Source organism: Microtus pennsylvanicus, chromosome 16 (genome assembly GCF_037038515.1).
Source record: "Microtus pennsylvanicus isolate mMicPen1 chromosome 16, mMicPen1.hap1, whole genome shotgun sequence".
Classification (NCBI taxonomy): domain Eukaryota; kingdom Metazoa; phylum Chordata; class Mammalia; order Rodentia; family Cricetidae; genus Microtus; species Microtus pennsylvanicus.
Genome location: NC_134594.1, coordinates 10,423,636 through 10,451,418, shown reverse-complemented (window position 1 = coordinate 10,451,418; position 27,783 = coordinate 10,423,636). Strand labels below are relative to the sequence as shown.

Here is a 27,783-nt window from a genome sequence, read left to right as displayed (position 1 = left end):
AAGAGTGGCTGTGCAGCGGGCGTGCGGCCGCTGCTTTGTTGCCGGAGGGGGCGGCGTTGCAAGTTGCAGGCTTGCGGGGCCAGCGTTCGCGGGGAGTGGGGTCGCGGCCGCTGCTATCGTCCCCCCGGTAGTCTTTGGCCAGTCCCCGCCCGACAGCAGCCATGAGCGGTGGCGTATACGGCGGAGGTGAGTGAACGCGGTGGCGCCTCGGGGCTTGCGGGCCGGAACGACCGGCCCGGGTCTCTGGCCGCTTCCGTTTCCCTCCGGTCCCCGGCGGGCCCTTCCGGTCTCCTGCCGGTCCTTCCGGTCCCCGTATGGGCCACGGCCTCCCCGTCCCTTCGGACCCGGAGCTCGCGCGAGTGGGCTCCCGGAGACGGCCTCGAGGGAGGGTCTTGTCGCTTCTTGCCCCCGGGACTTCGGGACCGGCGGGCTCTGATGGCAGTCCCCGGGCACGTAGGGTCCCTTGCCGTACCAGCTCCGCCGCGCGTACGTCCCCGGCAGCTCGCGGAGCTTCCAGGCCCTCGGGTTGGGCACTGGATGCGAGTCGTACTCGGTGTTGCTGCTGCTGCTCCCGATCCTGCAGCAGCTGCTACAGACTAGACCTCGCTGCTGGTGTGTCCCGTGCCTAGATGATCGGAGCGCTGAGGTACGCGCTGCTGTTCCCCTCCAGCTGGGCAGGAGCCTTTTCTAGACTGGCGAGAACGAAGTCGGGGCTCCCACGTACTTGTCCTTTCACGTGTAACTGATTAAGGACGCTTCTCTGCGCGGACGCTGACAGGAGATGGGGCTGCTATTCCCCGCGCTAATGAAGAAAGTATTGGAAAAGTTAAACAACAAGCCAAAAATTAAAAGACTTCCTTTGTAGGTTGGGAGCAAATAGTTTGTGGGATGAGGAAAAGGCATTTCAGAGCGGGCGTTTCTTTCTCTGCTATGTGCCGGTAGCATACACCCAAGAGTATCGGCACACACACTACAGATTTGTCTGTATCGAGTCAGTAGATCAGTGTCCACTCGTTTTAACTGGCGTGTAGGATTTGTATGAGTGAACCGTAGCTGTTTCTCTAGAAACTGTTAGGGTTTATGTCTTTTCCCCGCCTAGAAGTGTGACAGTAATAATTACAGTTAGCTAATATTTATTGTGCTGCTTGTTTGTCAGAACTCTTCGAAGCATTTTTATGCATTAAAACATTGAAGACATTTACTCATTATAGAGTCCTATGAGATAGGAAATACTAAGTACAGTTTACAAATTAGGAAACTGAGGCAGAGACGTTATTAAACTACCCAGTCTATTGGTCACTTTCCTGTTCCTGTGATTAAACAAAGTAACCAAGCCCCATGACCAGGGCAATTTCTAGAAGGAAGAAAGTGCTTCAGCTTAGTCCAGAGGGAGAAGAGCCCGTTATGGCAGGCATGGTGGTAGGAGCCAAAATCTGTGAGCTCACATACTCAAACTCAGGCACGAAACGGAGAAAGCAAACTGGCTAACCGGGAATGACTGGACTTTAAAACTTAAAGCCTGTCCGGAGTGACTCCTTGCTACATCAAGACCCACATCTTCTAAATCTTCCTCAAATAGATTTAGATTTAACGACCAGATGTTCAAATATCAGAGCTCATAGGAGACAGTTCATTGAAACAATTGCATGTGTGTTTCCTGGTAAAATATGAGTTGCTCTAAACTGGAGGTCTAAAAAGCTATGGGGTTTCTCTTTGGGTGCCTCTTTGTAGCTAGCACTAAACTGGCTGTTGTGGTTTATGGCTTTAGCTACTAACGTTATAGAAGAACTTCTCCTAAGGCCTTAGCAATTGAATGATGGTAAATAGGATTAGTGTTTTCAATGTTGGGGAAATGAACCCTTTGACTAATGAGCACTGAAAAACCAAATGCATTATTCTAGGATGCCTGCTGTCTGTGGTGAAGCACTTGGAAAATGTAAATGGAGCTTTTTCTCCGAATTTGACTGAAAAAGTTTGCCAGCCTTCTTACTCAGCATTAAACTATCTCCTAATATCTAGAATGTGTAACTTCAGTGAGACCTTCATTTAATGCTTTTTATTTGGCCTGTATAATTACACTTTTTTTTGGTTTTTGTTTTTTGTATAATTACACCTTAAGTTCTGATTCTCCATGCTTTTCTCGTTTTCATGTTTTGCAGAATTTCTTGATTACGTGAAACATAATTTCTTATAATTGATTAAATGGTCCTCTGGTTTACTAGGCAGTTAGTGTGCTTGTGTGTGTGCATTTGGTTTGTTGTCATTGCTGCCTGTGCCTGAATAAATGGCCTCTGTGGGCTGTCTCAGCCTCGGGTTTTAGCTTTGATTTGGTGATGGTAGGGTAACCGTACCTCTTGCCCGTGCCTTGTTCTAGTGTAATCTTTAAAAGCTGGTGCCCCCTCCCCCCCCAAGTTAAAAGTGCTCGGTTCAGATGCTGGGTTCTGTCTCCCTGGAGGTTGGAGTCTGAGCAGGCAGCCATAGCTCTGCAGTGTCACAGCCCCGGATGCTCTCCCCACAGTCTTCTCTCTTAGGTTCTGGTAACAGTTCCCTCTTGTTTCCCCAGCTCGAATGATTACCAGGGCAATGGACAGTCCCTTCTGTTTGTCCTGTTTTTATTTTTTTCTGTTTGTCCTTTTATGCTGTGACTATAAAGGTGTTTATAAACAGTCACTTTAGTAAGGGAACTTACTACCTGTTCATGTACCGTGTCTTTCCTGGTTAAACCTCTACTGATAAACAGTACAGTACTTGCCATATTTTAATTAATTAAATAAATCTTGGTGGTAATTTAAAACTAGGTTCAAGCCAGACATGGTAGCACATGGTTTTAATCCCAGCACTTGGGAGTCAGAGACAGGTGGATCTTGGTGAGTTCCAGGACAACTAGGATGTCATAGAGAGATCCTGCTTCAAAGCAGCAGCAAAAACTAGGTTCTAGCTAATGATATATGAATGTAATAAATGTTTGCAGAGTTTTAAATATTCTCATTTTATATATATAAAATATGTCCTTAACTTTCATAGGACACTTAGAAGTTAGAAGAGGTAATTTTCTCTCTCTTTGTCTTTCCTTTTGTTTGCTTTGTTGAGTCAGAGTTTCTCTGTGTAGCCCTGACTGCCTGGAACTAGTTCTGTGGACACTCTAGGTGGCCTGGAACTCAGAGATCTGTCTTCCTCTACTTCTGCCTCCCTCGGTGAGATTAAAGGTATGTGTAATTGTCTTTTAGTCTCTTCAGCAATTCTCTTTTAATCTCTTCAGATGAAGTTGGCGCCCTTGTTTTCGACATTGGATCATATACAGTGAGGGCTGGCTATGCTGGCGAGGACTGCCCCAAGGTAAGAACAGCGATAAGAATTACTTAGATAGGCAAGAATCGTCTGTGCAAAATTAAATTCAAGCAGAAACTTGAAGCAAAAATGACAGTAGACACTAGGAACCCCACCAACTACATGGAAGCAGGTGATTGTTCATGCCGCGTTTAACTGTCCAGGTTGATTTCCCCACGGCCATTGGCGTGGTGTTGGAGAGAGATGACGGAAGCACCATGATGGAAATCGATGGAGACAAAGGCAAACAGGGCGGCCCCACCTACTACATAGACACCAATGCCCTCCGCGTGCCCAGGGAGAACATGGAAGCCATCTCACCACTCAAGAATGGCATGGGTATGAATTTGATTGTAAATAGTTCACGGCCCTTTTAGGTATAAAACAGTAACTGTTGGGTATCAGGTGTTTTTGTTTTAATTCCACAAAGAAATATTTTGGGTACTGAGAATACAAAGGTGTATAAGAAGTGTTCTTTTCCTTAAGCTTGGTCAGGAGAGTTTGGTGATGCACAGAAAACTGTATACTGTATCCTGGGTAAGAGCTGTGTAGGTGTGGTCAGGAAACAATGGTATTAGAGAGGAGGCGAGAGTTCATGCTGGTTCCCACAAAGGAGGTAGCCTTCTGAGTGTGACCAGCTGCTTTTTCTTGTCCTCTTTCTCTTCTGATCACCCGCTTGATCTGTAGCAAGAATTGTTAAGTGTCTATTAAGCACCCCATTTATATTTGGGACAGATCAGAGGCCCACCTGGAAGAACCAAAAAGAGATTTTCTGTGTAGGAAATGGTAGCGGCCTCTTCTGTAAAGTAGATTCTGTATTTAGGCATTGATTTATACGTCACAGAAACAGGCTCTCCGTCTTAGAAGATGCTCATTCGCTCATTACCAGCTAAGCTTTGGTTCAGACTGTGACGTTCTGTTCTAGTTGAAGAATGGGATAGTTTCCAGGCCATTCTGGATCATACTTATAAGATGCATGTCAAATCCGAAGCCAGCCTGCATCCTGTTCTCATGTCGGAAGCACCGGTAAGACCCACTGTCCTTTTCCTTCTTTTACTTCCCACTCACTTGAAGATTTTCTTTTTCTTTCTTTTTAAAAACGAATTGATTAATTTATCGTGAGCACATACCTAGGTGCCCATGTGCCAGCTCACATGTCAAAGGCATAGTTCTCTCCACCAGTGGACCCCAGGGTCTAACGAGGGTCACCAGGCTGAAGCCTGCTGAGCCATCTTGCTGGTCCTGCTTTTAAAGAGCCAACGAAATTCACATTTGGAATTTGGGAATTTGGGGAAAGCTTAATTTTTATTATGATTAAAACATTTCAGCAAATGAAATAATTGGCTTTTTTTGTGAATACTAGTTACAAGAGGGATGATTGGGTGTTTTAAAATTCATATTTAGGATTTTGGTTACCAGATTTAATATCTCATAATACTTTTGTTTTTAGAATCTTGATTTTCCTGTGATTTGAAAAGTCTTTATTTCTAGAACTCATAGCAGCTGACAGTTTTACCTGTTTAATAACAGAGTTCAGTTTGTGATTTATTAAAAAAGGCAGTTTTTAACATTGTTTCTTGCCAGTATGGCATGGAGTGGTCCGTGCTGTACTGACTGCACAGTGAATAACTGGGTCCCTCCCTCCCGCAGTGGAACACCAGGGCCAAGAGGGAGAAGCTGACAGAGCTGATGTTCGAGCACTATGGCATCCCTGCGTTCTTCCTGTGCAAGACTGCGGTTTTGACGGCGTATCCTTCCGTCTGTGCAAGACACTAGTGAGGAAGTGTTTTCCTCTTTTCTAGCTTTTTACCTCTGAGTATTTTTAAACTTTTTCCCCTGTTCTTGATATATAGTCATTGTACATTGTACACAATCTCCTTCAAATATATTATGTACTGAACCATTTTTACCTGCCTTGGCTTCTTAGACTCCCCTGCCTGCTCTAATAGTCTCCCCTCTCTCCTTTTCCACTCTGCCTTCCAGGTGTGTGTGTGTGAGAGAGAGTATGTGCGTGCACCTGTGTATATGTATGTGCTCAAATGCATGTGTTTTTAATGTATCTGTGAAGAAATCTTAGACTTGCAAATTAACATTGAACATGCAGTATCTGCTTGTCTTGTCTCACGTAATTTGATCTCCCGTTTTCAAGCAAGCAGGATTATTTCATTCCGTGCAGCTAAACAAAGCTTGAGTGTGTGTAGACTACATTTTCATGTTAATGGACACCTAGTCTGACTTTATGACCTGGCTGTTGCAAGTAGTTCTGTGATGAGCGCCTCGGGCATGCAGGTTTCTCTCTATGTTGACTTAACTTAGTTCTTTTGGCATAGACCTAGTAGGTTTAAATGGATACTAAATAACTTTTTAATTTTTTTGAGGACCCTCTTTACTGATTTTCATAGTGGCTGAACTAATTTACATTACCACTAGCAATGAATTCTCCTTTCCCACACCCTTATCAGCCTCCGTTGTCTGTTCTTTTGCTGGTAACCATTTTGAGGGTGAAATGAAATCTCATTTTGGTTTTAATTTGTATTTTTGTGGTAGCTTTAAGGGTGTTGAGCATTTTCTCACGTGTATTGGCTGTTGGTAATCCATCTTCAAGAGCTATGTATTCATTTCATTAGGCCATTACTGATTAGGTTGCTTGTCTTTGGTCTAGTGTTTTGAGTTAGGTATGTGTTCTAGATAGTAGTCCTTTGTCTGACGCGTAGCAGCAGAGTGCAGTTTCTGTCGGCTGTTGTGCCCTTCTGGACTCTCTGAAATCATTCTTGGTTGAGTCAGGATGGTTTTGTGAGTTCCTTCTCTTCTCTGCTATGAGACTGCTGAACTTAGGTAGTTCTGCACCTGCCGTGTTCTCTTTCATCTTGTACTTTCTACTTGTTCCTACTCCATCTACATCCTCCCCAGGTTACTATTGGAGCCCCAGGATAGGTTGGGTGGGCTCTCCTTTATCCTTCCAGGACATTCCTGTTGTAGGAGGCTGCTAGTTAGTTGCTGGCTGCTCAGCCCCAAAATAACCACAGTGTAAATGATAATGTCTGTTTAAAGAGCTGACTTACATTACAAGAGCCAGCCTTTTATAATCATCACTATCCTTGGAGCCTTGATGCTTTATTTTCCTTAATGCTTTAAACTAGATTTGCTAATGGTCGTTCTACTGGGCTGATTTTGGACAGTGGAGCCACCCACACCACGGCAATTCCAGTCCATGACGGCTATGTTCTTCAACAAGGTAACGACTTAGTGAATCCACGAGATGACTTTCCCTGTGAGGACACAGATAATGAAGACAGGCTAGGAATTGTGTTGGAGCCCGTTCATTCCCAAGAAATATTTTAAATGAATGCATGACTATTCTTTGAAAGAATAGTTTGGTAAATTCTACTAAAAGAAACCTATTCATATGTAAATATATTCACAGTAGGAATTCATACTTTTGGCATCTTCAACCTTGTTTGATTTGATCTCAGGCATTGTGAAATCCCCTCTTGCTGGAGACTTCATTACCATGCAGTGCAGAGAACTCTTCCAGGAGATGAATATAGAACTTATTCCTCCGTATATGATTGCATCAAAAGTAAGCAGCATGTGAAGTTTCTTAGTGAGACCTGCCTTCCACTTCTGCTGCTGTCGTGAGTCTCTTAATTAGCGTGTGCTCTTGGTGTTCTCAGGAGGCTGTTCGGGAAGGTTCTCCAGCAAACTGGAAAAGAAAAGAGAAGTTGCCCCAGGTTACAAGGTCTTGGCACAATTACATGTGCAATGTAAGTAACCCGTATTGTCTTTATAAATAAAGTGCTGATTCTAAACTCTGTGTTTTTAATATCTGGAAACATAAGTAGTTTGGGGTGGGGAGCACTTTTCATATTTTCGAAGCAGTCCCTACAGACTACTGCTTAGCAGTTTGAAGGCATGGAAGAGGTTTTTGGTTTTAGGGTAAAATCCAGCACACTATTTTATACAGTTTTTGTTGTTAAGATGCTTTTAGCAAGCACATGCCTTTAATCCCAGCACTCAGGAGGCAGAGACAGGCAAATCTGTGAGTTCAAGGCCAGCCTTGCCTATAGAGTGAGTTCCAAAACAGCCAGCACTACACAGAAAAACCTTGTCTCAAAAAACCAAATAGAAAAAAAGGGGGGGGAGGGTGCTTTTAGTTTGCATAGAACTTAGTTTATTTTTAGGTATGATTTCTTCTCCAGCATTAATCAGACAGGCAGAAGTATATCTCACTGCTTCAACAATGAGCCAGTGAGACTTTTTACTGATATAGTGTCTGAATGTGTGGACCTATGTGGGTGAGAGGTTAGTACCTTTGCTGTTCCATAGATACATATTAATTTCTAGCAAAAGGATATGAAAGACATAATTGACTAAGTGTATTCTGCGAGCATGTTGCACCCAACGTTGTATGTGTTAGTACGTGTCCTAAGGATCCTGTGTTGACGTCAGACAAGGTTTTCCCATATCAGCCTGTAGGCCATGTTCATCTCACAGCAGTCACGAGAAATTTCTGTGTGAGTGTGACGTGTTTGCATGTCACAAATGCAGGGGAGAAAATCTTTTAAAAATTCAAGGAATTTTTAAGGAAAAGAATGATGTTCTGAAGCTGGTTTAGTTTGGTGGGGCAGTGGTGCAGGTTCCTGCTTGTTTTTAATCTTTTCATTATTCCATAAATAAAAATTATAATTGATATGTATTTCAATTGTGTAGTTACAACTATAGAAATGAATTAAATTTGTGCTATAAATTGTAAATCCCAGGTAACTGTTGATGCTGTCTTTGGTAGAGTTTCACTCTTGCAATGGGTCACCGGAGTGAAGCTGGTCTGCTGCCATGAGCAGACTCAGAGAGCAGGTCGCACAGCAGATTCCAACCTTGTTTCTTACCTCTGTCCACAGTGCGTCATCCAGGATTTTCAGGCTTCAGTTCTTCAGGTGTCAGACTCCACCTACGACGAACAGTATGTTTTCTGTGGGAATGACCGTCCTTCAGAAATAGGGCTCTTGTGGGTTTAGCCTAAAGACATAAAGTACATTCTGATACTCTGCTCTTAGGTGTTTGCTCTGACTTCGCACAGATTGGTAACTCCTTATAGGTGGTTTATCATTTGAACAGCATTGTTCTGCTTTCTGTTTGTAGAGTGGCTGCGCAGATGCCAACTGTCCACTACGAATTCCCCAACGGTTACAACTGTGATTTTGGTGCAGAACGGCTAAAAATTCCTGAAGGATTATTTGACCCTTCCAATGTAAAGGTGTGAGGCCAGTTTCTCAAAAATGTCAATTTTGTCTGACTTTCCTGAATTTATATAAATAGATACATACTTATGACCCTTTCATAAAAGATGCAGCTTTTCCTCTGTGGAGAATTTACGGGATTATAGCCTACAGTAGACTAAATTCGACAATGGGGATTCCCATGTGAATACTTGCGCTCTTGTTCCAGGGATTATCTGGGAACACGATGCTGGGAGTCAGTCATGTCGTTACTACAAGTGTTGGAATGTGTGACATTGACATCAGACCGGTAAGTGCCAGGCTCCTGTTCCTGTCTCTTACGGCAGTGAAATGCCCCAGATGAGGTCTGCAGCTTTGATGATAACTATGTTTAACAAGATGAACGCTGGGAAGGATTGTGGGACCAGCAATGCCCAGTGCTGCTGACACTCAGCTCCGCCCCGCTCCTGAATCGCACTCACCTTTCTGTGAACCTGGACAGGGTAGATTCCTAGAACATTGCCATCCTCGCAGAGTTTCTTTGGACATTGCTGCTCCAGATTTCCTAAAATGTCGTAAATCAAAGTCCATATAAATTGGTTATTTCTCTTGACATCTGCTTGTATTATTCAGAAAGGTGGTTTAAAGTACGTGGTTTTACATGGATTGTATTAGATGATTTTTGTATTTGTTCTGCTATGTCAGGTGTTAAACTGCTGATATACTATATTGACTTGGTTATATACTATATTCATTTAGATTAGTTAGAATTTATTAAGCTCTAGATTTATTTCATAATCTCCTTAATCTCCACCCACATCCTATCTAAAGTATGGTGTGCATAGATGTGAGTGTATACACAACATCCTCACGGAAGACCGTGAGTGGCCATGAAGATAATTTCGTTCAAGTGACCTAGCAACCTCTACCACTTCTAGAACAGAGGGGGTGTTAACACGTACAGAATTTAAAAAAATTATTTTTTGTGTGTTATATGTGGTGTCACATGTGTGTTATATATGACTGTCACATGGGTTCCAGAAGTCAAACTCATGTGTCCAAATGTGCACAGAAGTACCTGTAATCCACTGAGCTGTTTTTCTCCTCCAAGTTTTGAATTTTTTTTGGTTTTTTTTTTGGTGGAAGGTCACTTCAGGACAGGGAATTAAATACATTTGCAAGAATGGGACTGTTTGTACTGAGATTGTTTTCTGTTTACTTTAAAGTTAGCAGATGGGGCCCAGTTTTTGTTTTTCTGTTTCAAAATTTAGATGATTTAGATGCTTTGAATAGGTTCTAAAACTAAGAAAATAGCCAATTAAAAGAGAAGGCTGACATTTATGTTTTGATAAATACATGCAAATTTGGAGTAAATATATCCCTATGAATATGAAGTTGTTTTACTTGGGAGGCTCAGCCTGTGTTCTAAAACAGTTGTAACATCCCAGTTACAAAGAGAAAGAGCAGAAGAGTATCCTGCCGTGACTTCCAGATGACCAAAGATGAGGGCTAGTATAAAATGGACCTCTGGGCTGGCAAGATGGGTCAGTGTGTAAAGGTGCTTGCCACCAAAGCCTGATGACCTGAATTTGACCTCCAGAACCCACAGGCCGGAAGAAGAACCACTTCCCACAAGTATCCTCTAATTGCGCACACACACACACACACACACACACACACACACAAATAAATGGGAAAACAATGAGGTTAGTAGCTGGGTCCAACTCCCAGCAACAAACAGTACTATGGGGTTGTTAGAAACATTTGGAAATGATTGTTTCTCTTCTAGGGTCTCTACGGCAGTGTGATTGTAGCAGGAGGAAACACGCTAATACAGAGTTTCACCGACAGGCTAAATAGAGAGCTTTCTCAGAAAACTCCCCCAGTAAGTGCTTTTCTGTTCTTTGTTATTTAGTTGTGTCCATTCTCACTGAGAGGAATTTAATAGATAATTGTGGGCCTTTACAGTATGAGTGATAGCTATTATGACCAAAATGTCCTACACTGGTTCTTCTTCTAGTACTTGAATCTGTTTAGTGTTTGTGTGTGCTGTGTGCACATGTGTGGGTGTATTCACCTGTATGTATGTCTGGAGACCACAGGCCAAATTAGTTATTTTCTTTCTCTCCACCTTATTTACACACACACATCCACATACAGGTGTGTGCACATGAACATGCACTCCATATACTCAGGGAGAATCTGGAGAGGTAGTTTACAGCACATTAATAATGCCAGGTATAATATGCTTAAAGGGTGCTGGGTGTGTCTGTAGAAAATGTCTGGCTTTGGCTGCTCGTGTTTTCCGTGTGCTGTATGTTTAGTTAGTGCTCTTTGGGTGTTGATGCACTGCCGTGGTTGACATCTGCCTTCAGCATACTGCATTGTGGGAGATGATGCTCTAGGGCCGTGGTTCTCAACCTTCCTAATGATGCGACCCTAACACAGTGCCTCATGTTGTGTTGACCCCCAACCATAAAATTATTTTTGTTGCTACTTCGTAACTGTAATCTTGCTACTGCTATGAATTGTAATATGAGTATTTGATATGAAGGCTATCTGATGTGTGATCCTTGTAAAATGGTCATTTGACCCCAAAGGGGTCTTGACCAGGTTGAGAACCACTAGTCTAGGGGAACAAGCAGTAGTTTTTCTGACCGTTGGATTTCATAGAATACCCACAAATATAACTATAGGCATGAATGGTCCAAGGTCTCCCAAAGAGTAATTTAGGGGCTGCAGGTGTGGTTCAGCCTCACCTGCATAAACTCTTTGTAGGGGAGCTGAGTTCCCAGAACCGACATTGAGAAGCTCACACCTGTAACTCCAGTTCCAGGGCATCCAGTACCCTCTCTGGCCTCTTCAGGCAACTGTACTCACGTGAACATACCTTCACACAGGCATACACACAATTAAAGTAATAAAATGAGGGTTATTTTTTCTTTTTTAAGAGTAATTTAGATACTTTTGTCCTTTAGGAAGTATTAAAATCAATGAAATGTCAGAAAAATTTTGATTCTGGAAGAGACACTTGTACAACACAGGTACAGGTGGTCCTATGCTCTACTCCACCGCAGTTATTTCTCTGAAAATACTCCACATATATGTTGTGTGTGGCGCGTGTCCGGCATGGAAATTACCCCAGAGGCAGATTTCTATGGAGGAGGGAAAAGTCCCTTATTATAGGAAGTGAGATAAATACAGATTGAACCAGGCCTGGTGGTATAGCCACTGGGAGGCAGAAGCATGGCTATACCATGTTCAAAACAGAAGCACTGAGTTATGGCTATACCGTGTTCAGAACAGAAATACTGAGTTATGGCTATACCGCGTTCAGAACAGAAATACTGAGTTATGGCTATACCGTGTTCAGAACAGAAATACTGAGTTATGGCTATGCCGTGTTCAGAACAGAAGCACTGAGTTATTGGTTTTTTGAGATGGGGCAAGCATTATCCTATTGAAGAGCATGCTTGCTTAACTCAGCATTCTGCCCCCCCATCAGCCTGAATGCTGGGGTTGCAGCTATGAGCCACCCTGCTGGGCGGAAGTACTGATTTGGAAGACAGGCAATGTAAATCTGTCACTTTGATGGGGAGAGTTGAGATACGGGCGCTCGGGGTGGGTGGGAGACTGTGAGAATAACACCTGGTATGGTATCTTTTGAAGTGTGCGTGTGTATGTGTATGAAGTTTTTGTTTTTATTGCCTTGTCAGTTTGTTATGTTTAACAGTTAAGGAGTTACATACACACAAATTCTGCCTTTATATCTCTAAATGAGATGACCAAGTAACAGTGCCAGTGTTTAAAGGAGCATCGTAAGACATTTTTAGTGGAGCTGTTCAAGGGAAGGACTCCAAGCTCTACCTAGTCTCCTCCTTCATTGCTGCGGAAGTGACAAGTCGCAGGGGAGTGACATGCTGAGGGCATTCAGACAAGTTATGGACAGTGAGTTAGAGCTCTGATTTCAGTTCACTCCAGTCTTTCCTACCTGGCGAGGTGCCGCATGCCTGTATTTGCTCAGTTCTGAGTTACACAGTTCATTTTCTCACCTTGTATTCATTAAGACCTTTCCTGTGAAGTAGCCTAACCTATGTCAACTATTAGCTTAGCTACCTGATACCATGTAAAATGACTGGTTTTCCCTTTGTGTGTGTGCGTGCATGTATGTGAGAGGAGGGAGGGAGGGCTGTTGGTGGCTGTGCCATGGGGAGGTTAGCTAGCCCTGGCTGTAATCCTAAGTGCTGGGATTAAGTGCTGGTGCCAGCATGGCCATGGAGGTTTCTCAGCACCCAAGTCCCAGGCTGGCTGTCATGGCTGTCCTAATATCCCAATGCTTCCTCTGTTGTAGAGCATGCGGTTGAAACTGATTGCCAACAACACGACGGTGGAACGGAGGTTTAGTTCATGGATTGGAGGCTCCATTTTGGCATCTTTGGTTAGTAGACAAGCTGCTTTCTAAGAGTAGATTTGAGAGGGGAGCTGTGAGAGTGGGGTTGATTGATGTGCAGCCATTTATGAAGAGTGTTAGTTATCATCTGAAAACACGCCATCTTTTTACCTGAATAATTCTTTATTACGTCTGGTTCTTTTTGTCGGGGCTCAAGAATACTAATTTTAATATTTATTTTGTACTGATAAAAATCTGTTTGGCACTATTAGTAGCCTTCCATGATTCCCATTTTTTCCTACAATAGCACTGTGGTTTTTCTGGTAATGGTTTATTTATGATAACATTGAGCCATATATAAGCAGAAATTTTCTTTACAAAATGATTTGATTTAAATATGCCATTAAATGCTAAATTTAATAAAATAGTGAGAATGAGTTCAGTGCTTCATTGATTTTTACATTTAAAAACTGACAGATGCGTGGAGGACCTGGTAGGACTCTCTGCTTAAATACATTACGTATGACAACGTCCCACCCTTTACTAACTTCAGGCTGGCCTCCAACCTGCAGTCTTCTTCCTCAGCCTCCAGAGTGCTGGACGACAGGTGTGCACCGTCACACTCGACACCTTATGAGTGGACACTTGCCGGTCTACACGACTCTCCCTGTTAGGGAGGGCAGCTGTAATACCTCTTTTGGCCCTGGGCAGGCCTAGGTGTAGTGCATTTAGTTGTAAGCCATTCATTTTGGAAGTTTGGTTGTTACCCAAGTCCTGATGAGATTGTCAAGAGCTGGCTCTGTGGGCCAGGGAGATGACTGTGTTGGGTCTTGACGGGAGGCCACCGTGAGTCAGGAGATTGTGTCTCAGGCTAGACTAGAGCTTTCCCTTCTTCCTCCTAAGAGCTGAGATAACTGACTTGGGCCTAATGACAGGTTCCGTTACTGCCTTAGGGCGCTTTGTCATGTTTTCTAAGCAGTCTCTGGCCCCTCTTAGAGGAGGGTAGAAGGAATAGGGGACAGCAGTATTTTGGAGGAGGAATTTTAATAGTTCAGTAGTTGTTAAAGGCATTTATGAGTAAAAGCACTACCTTCTAATAAAAGGTGGGCATATGGAATGTTTCTTTCTGTCTTACAGGGCACCTTTCAGCAGATGTGGATTTCCAAACAGGAGTATGAAGAAGGAGGGAAGCAGTGTGTAGAACGAAAATGCCCTTGAGGGCTCCACCCTGCCTGCCGCCACCTCATGTCTGTAGCTTTAGTACACTCAGGAAAAGACGACCATCTTTTGTAGAATGTTTATACATGTTTGCATATTTCAATGTCCACTTAAATTTTTTAAGGCTTTAACTGGCTCTATAACTTAAAATGAGTTTGTGCTTTCCTTGAAATGCACTTATTCTTATTACAGGCATTTTATAATTTTGTATGAATGTCTATTTTCTCTAAATATTTTGCTTTCAGTAAGTACTTTCCAGCTCTCCTGTGGGTTGGTGGAGTTACTTTTTATTGACTAGTAAAAGTCACTGCCTATGCTTTTTACCTTAGGCTTACAAAACTAAATAAAAATCACCACCCGTCCTAGAAGGGTTTTTGGATTCTTGTCTCTGTTGTGCCTTGCTGTTGTCAGTACTGCTTTCCCACTGTTTTGATGGCAGGAAGCAATCAACTGTTTGACTAACAGTATCCATGTCCCTTCCATGCTTAAAAGAAATTATGTCTATGGGTATTTTATCCACATGTACGCTTGCACCATACTAGTGCCCGGTGCTTGTTGAGGCCGGGTGTTGGCTTCCACAGCTGGAGCTTTAGATGGTTATAAGCCTTGTTTGTGCTGGGAATTGAATCCAGGTCCTGAGCAACTTGTGCTCTTAACCACTAAGCCATCTTTCCAGTCCTGTGCACCACCCCACTCCCCACCAGCCACTTTTTAACAGTAGTGGTGGAAACAGCATTCACTCTGGTAGCTAGCATCAGATTTATACCAAGACATCGGGTATTATTAAGCCTGCTTAGATATCAGGATATGGGAACTGAACCTGAACTCTGCCTGGTTTTGATAGAAGCAGCAGTACTTCTAGGGTTAATTAACATGCCATATTATCCACAAGAACAACTGATATCATTTGAACAAAAACATTTTATAAAGACATATTCACATCAGGACACAGGCTGCTTCAAGAATGAAATCGAACTTCTAGGTCTCATCTTGGCCAGTACTTGACTTCTGGGTCTCATCTCAGACAGTACTTGACTTCTGGTCTTGAGAGAGGTGTGGGAACTTTGCCTGGAGAATTCTTTCTTTCTTTTTCTGTAAACTTTCCTTTCTTGCTTTAATGCGGGCTTGTTTCTCAATTCTCAGTCTAGAATAAAAATATAACAGCAACTTAGACAAAACCGCCCCCCCCCCATTTCTCAAAGCGTGCCCATGCCAACCATATAAAAGCCAGTCATGCCAGCAGTCCTTGGCATTATAAATCAAGCTTTAACAGCGTCACTACAAATGCAAGATAGTGGAGGTCAAACCACCTCAGTACTGTGCCAGCAGAAACAAGGGAAGCGATGCAGCAGAGTTCTCCAACCACCTGGCATCTTAACTAGGTCATAAGTATGGACAGACTTCAAAGCTTAGGATAAACACCAGAGTCTGGGAATGAGCAAGGTGTTAGGGGACAGACAGTAAAGTTCTCACTGATGAAGATAAGTATTTTGGAGACACAGAGCTAGTGTATAGTTTTGAAACAATGTAATAAAAGCCTTGAAAAATCATGAAGCATAGTATAGAGTAAGGGGCTATACTGGAGTAGATACTGGAAGAAGGCAGATTCGAAAAAGTGCAGGAAGAACTTGAAGGATGGCTTGAACCCACAAGACTGGTACTGAAATAAGAGGTGGTTTTAGGGTCCCCACTGCACGGTGCACTCTTAAGTGATGATTCTGGATATGCATGCCTTTAATCCCAGCAGGCAGATCTCTGTCCTAGAATGCACTGGTGTGGCAGATGCCAGAGCTGTACAGACCCAATCAAAGGAACCAAAGGAACAGAGGGAGCTGGTTCGGAGAGGAAGATAAAAAGTTCAAATTGATTCTAAAGTTTATTAAACATGTTAATGTAAGTCTCAAATAGCTGGTGATAGGGATCAGCAGGTGGAGCCACTTGATCCTGATCCCCTGAACCCAGACTACAGAGAGCTGCTCCTGCAGGCTGTGCTCTGACTTTCACACAGACCATACTAGGACAGTATGTATGTGTACACACATGGGCAAACAAGATTAAGTTCCTTTTCCTTTTTCTCTGAGTGAAACATCAGTTTGTGAAGAACTTTTCTGAGAACAGAAAGTATCCCTAGCAGGTTTTATCTGCATCAAGATTAGCCAGTGGTCTTATACCCAGTCCTGCCTCAGACTCCTCAGAGCTGGGGTCCCAGGTATATCCAGCTACAGGATGCTTCTGTACCGTGGGCATGTCTGCCATCTTGCATCTCCCTGTCTCCCTTCTAAGTGCGGCTGGGGAGTTAAACTGTCTTTTGTCTGCTTTTGGGGATGGATTCCATGTTGTAAACAGCTTTCAGAAGACCCTCGTCTAGTTCCTTAGGTATCAGCTGCTGGTGCTTGGGCAGCTACAATCCTGGAACAGAAGCACCAAGTTCTCTGACTCATGAAAGCTCAGTGCAGAATCTGCCATGGGAAATGCAGCAGGGCAGGATCTCAGGCTCCTCCTTTTCCCATGGGCCCTGGAATAAGAGCTTGCAGTCCACATGGTGCAGTGGATCAGTGGATTTCACTCTTATTTCAGACACACGGAAGTCATATAACTTTTAAAGGGATACACACCGTTGGCACAGTGACTTCATGGAGGTTAAGATTTTGGATATATGGCTTCAATTTTCTCTTTAAACTAGTGTTTTTTTCTTTTTAAAGTAATGAAAACATATTACTTACACAATAGAAATCAAGGTGGAAAGAGCTGAGGGCATGCGCCACCTGGTGTAAGGGGCAGCTCTGTCATGTGGATGCTGTGCTCACCTGACAAAGCGATCCACATAGGGCATCGCGAAGAACCGTTTCCTGTTGTATCTTTTATTGAGGTACCAAGGGATAGGCCACTGCTTGAATTTGTGCCTGCCAAAAAAATAAAGTTACTGCTTTACACAAAATATTTAATACAGTTTTACTTACACTTCTCATTGTTTCCTAATTGGCCTCAAATAAATTAATCCAAATAAAAAATATTAGAAAATGGGGCCAGTAAAACAGCTAAACAAGAAGGTACTTGCCACCTGTGTTTAGTCCCTAGGACACGTGTGAACAGGAGCAGAGAACCGACTTGTGCGGGTTCCCTCTGACCACACATGCCACATATAAGCACATACAAGGACACACACAAGTAGGTAAAGTAATCAGTGTTTTTAGTTATTAGAAATACAATTCAAATTCATGCTGGAGATTTGTACAGCAGACACAGCTATATCCCTTAATCCTTGGAAGAGTTTTTTGTTGTTTTTCCACTGCCTAGCTCCTTGGAAGAGCTTTAAGAGAGGTTTTGGCAATTTCTTTTTCTGTGTTGGATTAGATGGTTCTTGACTGGACGGCTGGAATTCCACATCAAGCGAGAAGGTGCTGTGTGTAAGGTCCGGGGACTGTCTAGATACCTCAAGCCTCAACACTTGCTGACTCCCGTTTAAGGTACTACTACATGGCCATGAGTTAGCTATCCTGGATCCTCTGGGGTGAGTTGGCTTATACTGGCTCCTCAGAGTTGATGCTGACAACCAGATCCTTCCCTGGAAAGAGGTATGCTGTTCACTACTTGGCCCAGGGCTTATCCCAATGCCTGTGAAACAAGCAAACTGACCTTGCACTCAGAACTTTCAAGTCCCAGGTTCTTAGTGGGTAAGGTAGGCAGAGGAGTATCTGAAATTAGCTCTTTGAGCTTTATAATCCGAAGTTACATGTGTATAGGCAGATTTTTCTGTCAGAAGTATCCAACTTTTATGAAATTTTTGAAAGGACCCACAATTCACAAAGACAAGAACACATGGGGACGAGTTGTGTGGTCAGTGCATAGTTTGTGTTCTAGGGGATGGGAACTTCTCTTCTTTACATACGATCTCTAAAATATCCAAAGGGAGGAATTTTTTTTTTTCCCCCAGAGACAGGGTTTCTCTGTAGCTTTGTTGCCTGTCCTGGAACTCACTCTGTAACCAGACTGGCCTCAGACTCATAGAGACCGGCCTGCCTCCACCTCCTGAGTGCTAGGATTAAAGGCTACGGACACCTAGCCACAGGAAGTTGTTTTAAAGGTACACAGAGGGATACCAATTCAAGCAGCGATTTCTAGGAAGTACAGTGTAATCACGTACCAGATAATTCGTCCGAAGATGTCCCTTCTCCAGGCACCAGGTCTTGCTTTCTCCTGGCCGGTCTGAAGAAGCCGCAGGGCATCCTCCCTCTCCTGGACAACTTTATCTAAGGCATCCATGGAATCAATAACCTGAGGCGACAACAACACAGCCAACTTCAGCCATCCTCACCAAGACTGCATTCCAGAGCTCAAGATTTACAAAGCAGGCGATTTATGACATTTTATTTAGAAACTGCTCTTTCTAGTACTTTCTAGAAAGCCCTTTTGGCACAGGTGTGTGTGTGTGTGTGTGTGTGTGTGTGCTCACGGGTGTCTACAGTATGACTTTCTGTAACTTCTCTGAAGTTTTATCATTTCATTTCTTAATGACTTTGCCATGTACCAGCTCTGTTTGGGCAGACAGAGCTCAAATGCCGTTTGAATGCAGTAAGCTAATGAGACGTATAAGACACACCTGTCCCTGATGGACCACTGCTGTCCTCACGCTCAGCAGGTACGCTGGCCTGCTTGGCAACTCTAGTTCTCACAGGGAAGAATGTTAGGATTCATGAAGATGCAAGAAGATACTTTTCTTCTTCTCCCTTCATATATTATATCCTCACTGCAATTTCCCCTCCCTCTTCTCCCAGTCTTTCTCCCCACTCTTCCTTAGTTTCCCTTCAGAAAAGGGCAAGTCTTCCAGGGATATCAACCAAACATGGTACATCTCACTCTCAAATAACTACTGAGAGTCTTAATATTCATCACAATTGCTCGTCTGATAGCGCAGGCCTGCTAACCACCTAACTCTTACATTTAAACTCACCCGTATTTCTTGTCTATGCTTTGCCATGTGGCTCATAGAGGGTTACCTCATTCTCTACATGTAGTGGTCTAGTGGCTTGGTGGCCGGGTGGCATCTCCCCGACTCTGCCCTTCTTCCACTCAGCATTCTCAGTCTGATTGTCCTGCCTAACTTTATCCTGTCTTGTTATAGGCCAATAAGCTTTTTTATTAACCAATGAAAATAATACACATTCACAGTATATAGAAGGATTATTCCACAGCATCTCCTCCTTTTTGTCTAATTAAAAAGAAAGGTTTTAATCTTAACATAGTAAAACTATATATAATAAAACAGTTATTAAGTAAGAATTACAGTTACAATATCTAGTCTATTTGTATTTAGCAAAATTATCTATCTTAAAGTTTTATACCTAATTTGCTTTCACAACTAAGAAAAACTATAAGTTTAACTATTTAACTCTATCAAAGACTTCAGAAAGGAGTAATGTTACCCAGTGACCTGGACAGTCACCCAAAGTTCCTATGTAACATTGGCGCATCCAACTCTGGTCTACAGACTTCCCTGTGAAGCAGGGAATTCTGCGGGACTGTCCTACCTTTCTGTAAGTGACAGCTGATGGCCTACAATGGACCCAGGGCAGGCCTGGAGGCCACCTGAACTCTACTGAGGTTGGCCATCCACAGCTGCTGAGTCCACAGAGTACCACACGTTTACACCAATGGTGTGACTCAGGACTACACGTTTACACCAACGGTGTGACTCAGCACCACATGCTTACACTAACTGTGTGACTCAGCACCACATGCTTACACTAACGGTGTGACTCAGCACTACACGTTCACACCAATGGTGCGACTCCACTACACATTTACACCAATGGTGCGACTCCACTACACATTTACACCAATGGTGTGACTCAGCACCACACGCTTACACCAATGGTGTGACTCAGCACTACATGTTCACACCAATGGTGTGACTCAGCACTGCATGTTTACACCAATGGTGTGACTCAGCACTACATGTTCACACCAATGGTGTGACTTAGCACTGCATGTTTATACCAATGGTATATCAACAGAGCCGTACTTTGATGTTCAAAGTTTTGACTTTGGAGCATTTTGGATTTCAGGCTAGGGATAATCAACTGATATCCCTAAATTAAAAACAAAAACAAACTAAACAAAAAAAAAAAACCCAAACTGGCCCAAGTTTATCAAAAGGAACACTTGTCAGTACATACCAAACAGGTATACCTCACTCAAAGCAAGCCTCCTTCAAAGAGACTTTTTAGTTTATAAACTTTACTCGGCCAAGAATGCAGCCCAGCTAATCTACCCACATCACCATGAGAATTAAACAACCCCAACTAAGGGAATGGGCCATACTCTTCAAAAACAACCCTGTCGTGAAATATAAAGACTGAATCTCTGGATTAAGGGGATCACAAAAACAGAAAAGGCATGATCCGGGAATCTCTTGCTGTAAAGGATACTGTTAGAATGCTCTATATGAGGGAAATAAGACCTATCATATCAATGTTCATTTCCTGACTTTAAAAGTGTGAAATGATTATATACGAAATGGTATTTGGAAATGCATAATTTTGTAGACAAAGGGGCATGAAATGGACTATTTACTTTCAAACAGTCAAGAAAAGCGTTGTGTGGGGAGGTGCAGGGGGGGATAGAATAACACACCGTGAATAGGAACACATGTAATCAGGGTGAAGGCTGCAAGAAGTCTTGGTACTGTCCATGCAACTCTCTGCACATCTAGTACTACATGAAATCAAGTTTGAAAACTCACAATCAAACTCAATTCTCACGAAGTCATGATAACAGAGAGTTTGTTTCTCCTGTCTGACTCCTGCAGGGACACCACGTCCTGCCCTCTGTGGGCAGTGTGGTGAGAACGCTGACTAACGGGGCATGATGGTGGGAAGGGAGGGAGGGAGGGGAGCTGAGGCGAGGCTCTACACTGCAGCAGTGGCAAGGCTCAGCTCTGCTCTCACTGACTACAGATGACAGAAAAATCAAGTGCTGACCTTTATAACAATCTGGGATGGGGGGGGGGGGGTAGTAAAACCACAGAAAAGCAAACACAACAAAAAACTGCACACTAAAAAATGGGTCAAGTTATTGGTGAATAGCCAAACTGGAGGTAGGATGTACAATGGGGCAGCTGAACACCAAACTCAGCACCATACCACATGGCTGCCACAGTTCAAGAGACTTACCACACGGCCTGGCAATTCTACTCCCAGGTAGATAAACAAAATAAATACCCATCTGCAGGCTGGAAGCTGCCACTAAGAAAAAGGAGACAGCAGGGGGCGTGACACTTGCTGGGGGGGGTGGGGAGACAGCAGGGGGCGTGACACCTGCTGGGGGGGGTGGGAGACAGCAGGGGGCGTGACACTTGCTGGGGGGGGTGGGGAGACAGCAGGGGGCGTGACACCTGCTGGGGGGGGTGGGAGACAGCAGGGGGCGTGACACTTGCTGGGGGGGGTGTGGGGAGACAGCAGGGGGCGTGACACTTGCTGGGGGGGAAATGGGGAGACAGCAGGGGGCGTGACACTTGCTGGGGGGGATGGGGAGACAGCAGGGGGCGTGACACTTGCTGGGGGGGGGTGGGAGACAGCAGGGGGCGTGACACTTGCTGGGGGGTGTGGGGAGACAGCAGGGGGCGTGACACTTGCTGGGGGGGGGAAATGGGGAGACAGCAGCAGGTGTGACATTTGCTTTGCAGGGAGGGGGAGTGAGAGGTGGGGGGATGGGGGTGATAAGCATGCTCAAGAGAAACTGCTGGAATGGTATATAAAGCTCTGTAAATTTACTAAAGAACCACACAAATAGAAAAAGGTTTGAATGTAAGAACCATATACTCGTTCCTTTTAGCTTTTACCCTGTCCAGGAGTCTTAGCTCCCACAGCCTACCTTTTCTAACCGCTCTGGACTTGGCATTGGCAATCTCTGTCGCTTGGCCTCCTGCTCTAGAGTCAGAAGCATGTTTCTTTCCTTCAGAAGGACATACCTGTACCAAACACAAAGCCATGATACTATTCTATGGTGATTTCTTACATCAAAATTAAAAGCCCCAAGTCTTTTTTTTTTTTTTTAATTTATTTACTTACTCTGTATACAGTATACTGCCTATATGTATGCCTGCAGGACAGAAGAGGGCACCAGACCTCATTACAGATGGTTGTAACCTTTAGAGGAGCAGGCAGTGCTCTTAACCACTGAGCCATCTCCAGCCCAAAAGCTCCAAGTCTTGAAGTCCTTTGGAAACCTCACACAGGCACCATCCCAAAGAGCTGCCTCCTGCCTACTCAGGACTGCACCTTGTGAGGCATGCTGGAGGGTTATTAATGCACCAGCCATTGCCCACCATTCCACAGGTGAGGAAGAGGACAAACATCTGCTGAGGGGCTAGTTCACACTGAGTGCTGAGCACTTCCAATCTCTTCACAGCCTTTGGAGTTGGCACTACTAAATCCTCTCTCTAATGAAGACAGCTCAGCACAGTCAGGAATTACGATCATGGGTCACAAAGCAATGTCTGGATTCCAATCTCAGATCCTCTGGATGAATTCTACCTCTAGCCTGCAATGCCATGCCAATTCCTACTGGGGAAGGGAGACGACATGTATCACAATAGTTAAGGGGGGCATGCAAAATCTCCTCGAGAGCTAAGGACTGGAAACAGCTTCCTAGAGACAGGATTTAAGATAGAAGGGGACAAGCCAGCCAGACTCTAAAGTACTGACCTGGCTGAGCTGGGGAAAGAGGCTTTGTGAACACCCCAGTTTCAGAATGAAAGCAGTAACTGTGGAGGGCAGGGCGAGCGAGACAAGGGAGCCCAGAACTTTACACTAGGGTCTACAGTCCCGGGGGAGGGAATGACAGAAGACACTGGCTTTAGCACAGCAAGTGCTGAAACAGTCCTAGGTTCACCTTTACTGACAACTCATAACAGTGCTTTAACTAAAACTCACTTTTCTATAATTAATAAGCACAGCACGAGCAGTTTTTGTAAACACTTTGTAATTCTTTCAAATTGGGATAAAAAATTAAATATCTGCCAGAATGCCCAACAGATAACAATCATGAGTGAAGTAGGCTGAGTAACAGCAGAAAGATGAGGAGCTGGGTAGTCATTGCTGCACTGACCACTGGATAGGCATTGCTGTGCACCAGCCGCTGGGTAAGCATTGTTTCACACTGACTGCTGGGTAGGCATTGCTATGCACTGACCGCCGGGTAGACACTGTTGTGCACTGACCGCTGCAGTCAAAGGCACAGAGGCCTAATGACGCAAGAAGTCAAAATCACACATATATGATGTGAAACTTCCCCAAAACAAGTATGGCTTAAACAAAATAGCTATGGGCTAAATACTAGAATGTAACCTTGTCTTAACCCTCTCAGACTTACTGGAGCCATTGGCCTACATTCCCAATTAATGTTATCCTTTGACACAACCCGCTGGGATAATAGGCTAAAACCCTAGGCCATGAAATGGAATAAAAAGAAAGGCAGAAGTTTGAATGATCTGGCCCATGGTGAGACTTTAGTTGGAGACATTATCTTCTGAATGTTCTTTTAGAACAGACAGAAAGAACCCTGTTTGAAATGGCACACTCCTGTTGTTTTAATATTTCCAGTTTTTAAAAAGCCTTACAAACAGACAGGGTGGGAAAAAAGAAACAGGAGTGTATTTACGCCAAAAGCTCTGGATCTCAGTAAGTACAGGTTCCACTTGCTGGAGATGTGTTAGAGGACAGGGCCTTCGTTCTCAGTTTTGTCTTCTCTGTGTGCATGTGGTTTCTATTAAAGACTTCAAATCTTGTTGAATGGTTGATAGTTTATTGTTTTGGAAACCTATTCAGTCTCTTGTTGCTCCTAACTATGGTTTAAGGCTCCTAGGAGTTGTAGATAACAGGGTTTATTTTAAAAAGTAGGAGGTGAGTCACCTTTTGAACTGTAAATACAAGAAAGTGTCTACAAGGTCTTTATCTGGTTTCTGTCAGCATTTATATTAAATAATAAATTAACAAAGAAAGGAAAAACAGAAGGCAGTGTAAATGTGACTGACCAACCAGTCCCTGTGTCTTTCCTGAGTGTGTTTCTCAGCACTACTGGTTTAATGGTATCAGTCTGACTCTGACGGCACACTCGAAACGACTGTGCAACTGCCACACCCACACCCACACCCACACACACACACTCACACGCATGCACGCACACACACACACACACACGCATGCACGCACGTGCACACACACAGCTCTTATGCTCACCTACTGCACCAGGAAACAAATCATTTTGTCCAACTGTTTATCACACAGGTGTAGTTTTGACCCCACTGTTAAACTGTAACATTTCAGCATGCAGAACACCCACCAAAGTTTATGTAAGTCTTCATTACTTTTGTTCCGTAGCTGCTGGCAGGTCCATGAAGCTCCTATGAGAATAAGAAATGTGTAACATTAAATGATGCTTCTAGCTCTATGCCCCTGGCTGATTATCCACTCTCAAAATCTGTTTCTGTATCTGTAAAATATGGAACGGAATTATATTAACAGGACTAGAATTCAATTAAGTAACATGAAAATATCAGCAACATGACAGGCAACAAACAGCATTAAAAGGCTGCTAATATTTGTGTCAAATGCATTCCATTCCTTAAATTATTTTTAATTATTCATTACAAATTATTTTTAATTATTATTAAAAAAAGTGTCAACTAAAATAAACCCAAACCTCATATTAGTTAACATTTTCAAAGTATATTTCTTTTAAACATTCCACCAATCTGCTGAGGAAATATTTTTATTCAGTTATGAGAAAGACCTTTAAAATCCAAAGTAAATTCTAACAAAAAATCCTAAACTGGATAATCCTAGGATGATGGAGGGCTCAATCAATTACTACAGACCATTCTAAATAGCTCACCAGATTTGACCTTTTCTTCCCCCCAATTCTTTGGATCATCAAAAAATTCTTCTAGTCCTTTCCTTGACAACGTGGTATGAAGTAATTTACACTGGAGAAAAGATGTGACATGGTGTGTGTTCTTCTGCAACAAACTAAGGGGAAACCTGCAACAGAACACAAGTAAGTAACGGTTAGAGTTTATAATGTTCAGATTTTATAAGCAAGAAACATTTATTACAATGTCAAAAATTCTACCCAGTAATTTGGCCCCCAAAGCAGTAAGCTTCTAAAATGCGTTAGAACGTACTTTTATTGTACAGATCGCTACCCTACAGTTTCAGGGACAACATATTTTACACAATATCTTTTTTATTTTATTTACTATTAATGTACGTGTGTGGGAGTACACACACTCATGTGCCAGGACACACATGTAGAAGTCAGTCCTCTTCTTCTGCCTTATTGAAGCTCTGGTTTTTGCAGCTTGGCTGAGTGTGCCAGGCCAGCAGGCATGAGAGCTCCCGGGTGCTTCCCTTTTCTCTGCCTCCTGTCTGGACACAGGAATGCTGGGACGGCAGACGGGTGCTGCTGCATCCAGCTTCTGCTGCATAGACCTCGGGGTCAAGCTGAGGTCAACATGCTTGAACGGCAAGCACTTTACCTCCTGAGTCATCTCGCTGCCCCCACAATTACATCACAATCTCAGAGTAACATTTTTAGGTGCTTCCTCCATTGTAGCAAACAAATCCATGAACGGATCAAAACCATTGCGAAAGTCAACTTTGCAACATTAGAGAGGCACAAGCTTTTCTCCTTTAATCCAGTAATTCTGTATCTAGAGATTGTCAACATCAGGGAAGGGAACTTACAGACTAAGACAGCCACAAAGGAATTAAATGTGATATCAAAGAGCTGTTAATTACATAAACGTACAACTAGGGAATTGATAATCGTCATACCACTGCATGAAAATCTTACATAGTAATTTAGAAGTTATGTTTCTAAAAATATTTAATGACCTGGTAAAATGACCTAAAAACAAAATAAATGTGAACTGTTTCTCAAGTGCTATCTTCTGAACCTAGGGTATTTACTTAATCTGACTCTGCTTTTGTGCCCTACCACTGAGCTACATTCCCAACTCTTGACTAGAATCTAATTATGATGAAATAATCAAATGGAGACATATTCTTAAAAAATTAAGAAAAACCCTAATCCTACCCAAAATGCCAGTAATCTTATGACAAAGGAAAAAAGAAACATACGGGATTAATGGCAACTAGGTCAATAAATGATCCTTTACTGGATCATGAAAAAAAAGAATGGAGACGAAGAAACAGAAGAAAGAATAAAGAAAAAAATTATTAGTGCAATTTTTTTGATTGTATGCTAACTAACAGCAGTGTATTCCTGAAGGTGATAACTTAGTAAGGAAATGTCCTTGGTTCTACGTTTGAAGTTTGACGTCTGTCAAGCAGTGCAGGAAAAGGAGTATAAACCCAGGGATCTTGAAATCGTGACAAAATGCCAATGACTTGATTACTCGGTGAAGGGCACACGGTTACCATTTTACTCTAACAACTTTTCTGTTGTTCTGGGGAAAATAACGGCAAACAAAGCATGTACACCTGCAAAATTAAAGAAGAAATGGCAATGTGTCATCTGGGAGCGCACAACTGCCTTTACCATTTTCAAATACTTTGCCTCTCTGAGTGACAGGTATTTATTTTATTAAAAAAACACATAACAATTACTTCATTAAACATTTAGGGTTTATGTATATGAATGTTTTCCTTCAGATGTGTGCACGCACCATGGTGTGTGGCTAATGCCTTTGGGTCTCCAGTTAAAGATGAGCCACACGGCTGCTAGGAACCGAACTTGGGTCCTCTGCAAGTATAAGTTCTCTTAACCACTGAACCGCAAATTATTTTATTATCTCTCCAGCTCCAATTTATTTCATTGTTAGGGGGAGAAAAAGACAATGAAAGATGAAACTATTCAAATTTGTCACCCGGATCAAGTTACAACTCTGCAAAGATTTTAAAAAGCTAATTTCCGAAGTTAGCGTTAATAATACCGAGCACAAAAGAGGCTCGACAGCTGCGTGTTGAGCCGAACACGGGTTGCTTCCTTCAATTAAATCTGAGGTACACTATGCATAAAACTCGGTTCATGTAGGCAAATGTAGACGAGCAAGCTGCCTGTTCTCACACTCGCAGAAACCCCTCACTTCTCTCGTCACTGTCACTTAGTAGCTGCCGGAAAATCTGGTCCGAAGCCGACGGTGCAGATCCGTTCGTCTCACACCCGGCGACGCCTTCCGTGCCAGCTCGACCCCTCGGAAGCGTCTGTCCCGACCCAGCCATCCCCAGCACAGAGCACCCGAACCCCAGGCCGGCGGACCAGCCCGCTCGCGGCGCCCGACCGCCAAAGTGGGCGACTCCAAGGTCACGCTGCGCACTCAGCAACAGGCACCCGAAGGCGGGCGGTCATCCTTCTTTCTTCACTTACCCGGGACGAGCAGGCGCCTGGAGACTTACTAGGGAACCCGCAGCCTTCAGGAACGCCGAGACTCTTCTACAAATACCCACTATACTGGGCGCAGCCATGTTTCTAAAGCAGGCCCACTGTGCCGGTGCCCAAATGTCACTTCCGTTATTGCCTGCCGACAAGTGAAGCAAACGCGAACAGGTTTTGCCCTTGCTAAACATGGCTGTCCTCACTGCTCCCACCCCAACCCCTTATCTGCCATAG

At 43.5% G+C, this 27,783-nt stretch overlaps 2 protein-coding genes across 3 annotated transcripts; one reads left to right on the top strand and one right to left on the bottom strand.

The window, feature by feature from the left end:
* On the top strand, window positions 1-14,530 carry Actl6a (actin like 6A). 2 transcript variants are annotated; one of them, XM_075950865.1, is made up of 14 exons: window positions 1-186; window positions 3,260-3,336; window positions 3,492-3,666; window positions 4,253-4,353; window positions 4,978-5,075; window positions 6,468-6,562; window positions 6,801-6,907; window positions 7,002-7,091; window positions 8,226-8,287; window positions 8,467-8,581; window positions 8,773-8,853; window positions 10,333-10,428; window positions 12,895-12,981; window positions 14,071-14,530. In XM_075950865.1, the coding sequence occupies exons 1-14, from the start codon at window positions 162-164 to the stop codon at window positions 14,149-14,151; spliced, it is 1,290 nt and encodes a 429-aa protein (XP_075806980.1). In that variant the 5' UTR covers window positions 1-161; the 3' UTR covers window positions 14,152-14,530. The 2 variants fall into 2 exon arrangements, with proteins under 2 accessions (XP_075806980.1, XP_075806981.1); XM_075950866.1 differs by lacking the exon at window positions 1-186 and adding an exon at window positions 256-646.
* Mrpl47 (mitochondrial ribosomal protein L47) lies at window positions 14,070-27,742 on the bottom strand. Its single transcript, XM_075950868.1, has 7 exons — window positions 27,541-27,742; window positions 25,045-25,190; window positions 24,493-24,553; window positions 22,024-22,120; window positions 18,296-18,426; window positions 16,959-17,054; window positions 14,070-15,295 (listed from the first exon to the last, which is right to left on the bottom strand). The coding sequence occupies exons 1-7, from the start codon at window positions 27,738-27,740 to the stop codon at window positions 15,172-15,174; spliced, it is 855 nt and encodes a 284-aa protein (XP_075806983.1). The 5' UTR covers window positions 27,741-27,742; the 3' UTR covers window positions 14,070-15,171.
* Between the last annotated feature and the right edge of the window lie 41 nt (window positions 27,743-27,783).

Bases quoted from the DNA above. Each gene is read 5' to 3' on its own strand.
- Actl6a (XM_075950865.1), top strand. From the start codon at position 162: ATGAGCGGTGGCGTATACGGCGGAG. The intron at 3,337-3,491 runs GTAAGAACAGCG...TTAACTGTCCAG, and splicing joins CTGGCGAGGACTGCCCCAAG to GTTGATTTCCCCACGGCCAT. The intron at 8,854-10,332 runs GTAAGTGCCAGG...TTTCTCTTCTAG, and splicing joins GTGACATTGACATCAGACCG to GGTCTCTACGGCAGTGTGAT.
- Mrpl47 (XM_075950868.1), bottom strand. From the start codon at position 27,740: ATGTTTAGCAAGGGCAAAACCTGTTCGCGTTTGCTTCACTTGTCGGCA. The intron at 18,427-22,023 runs GTAGGCTGTGGG...TTGTCGCCTCAG, and splicing joins GTCCAGAGCGGTTAGAAAAG to GTTATTGATTCCATGGATGC. The intron at 17,055-18,295 runs GTACGTGATTAC...TTTTTTTGGCAG, and splicing joins ATCTTCGGACGAATTATCTG to GCACAAATTCAAGCAGTGGC.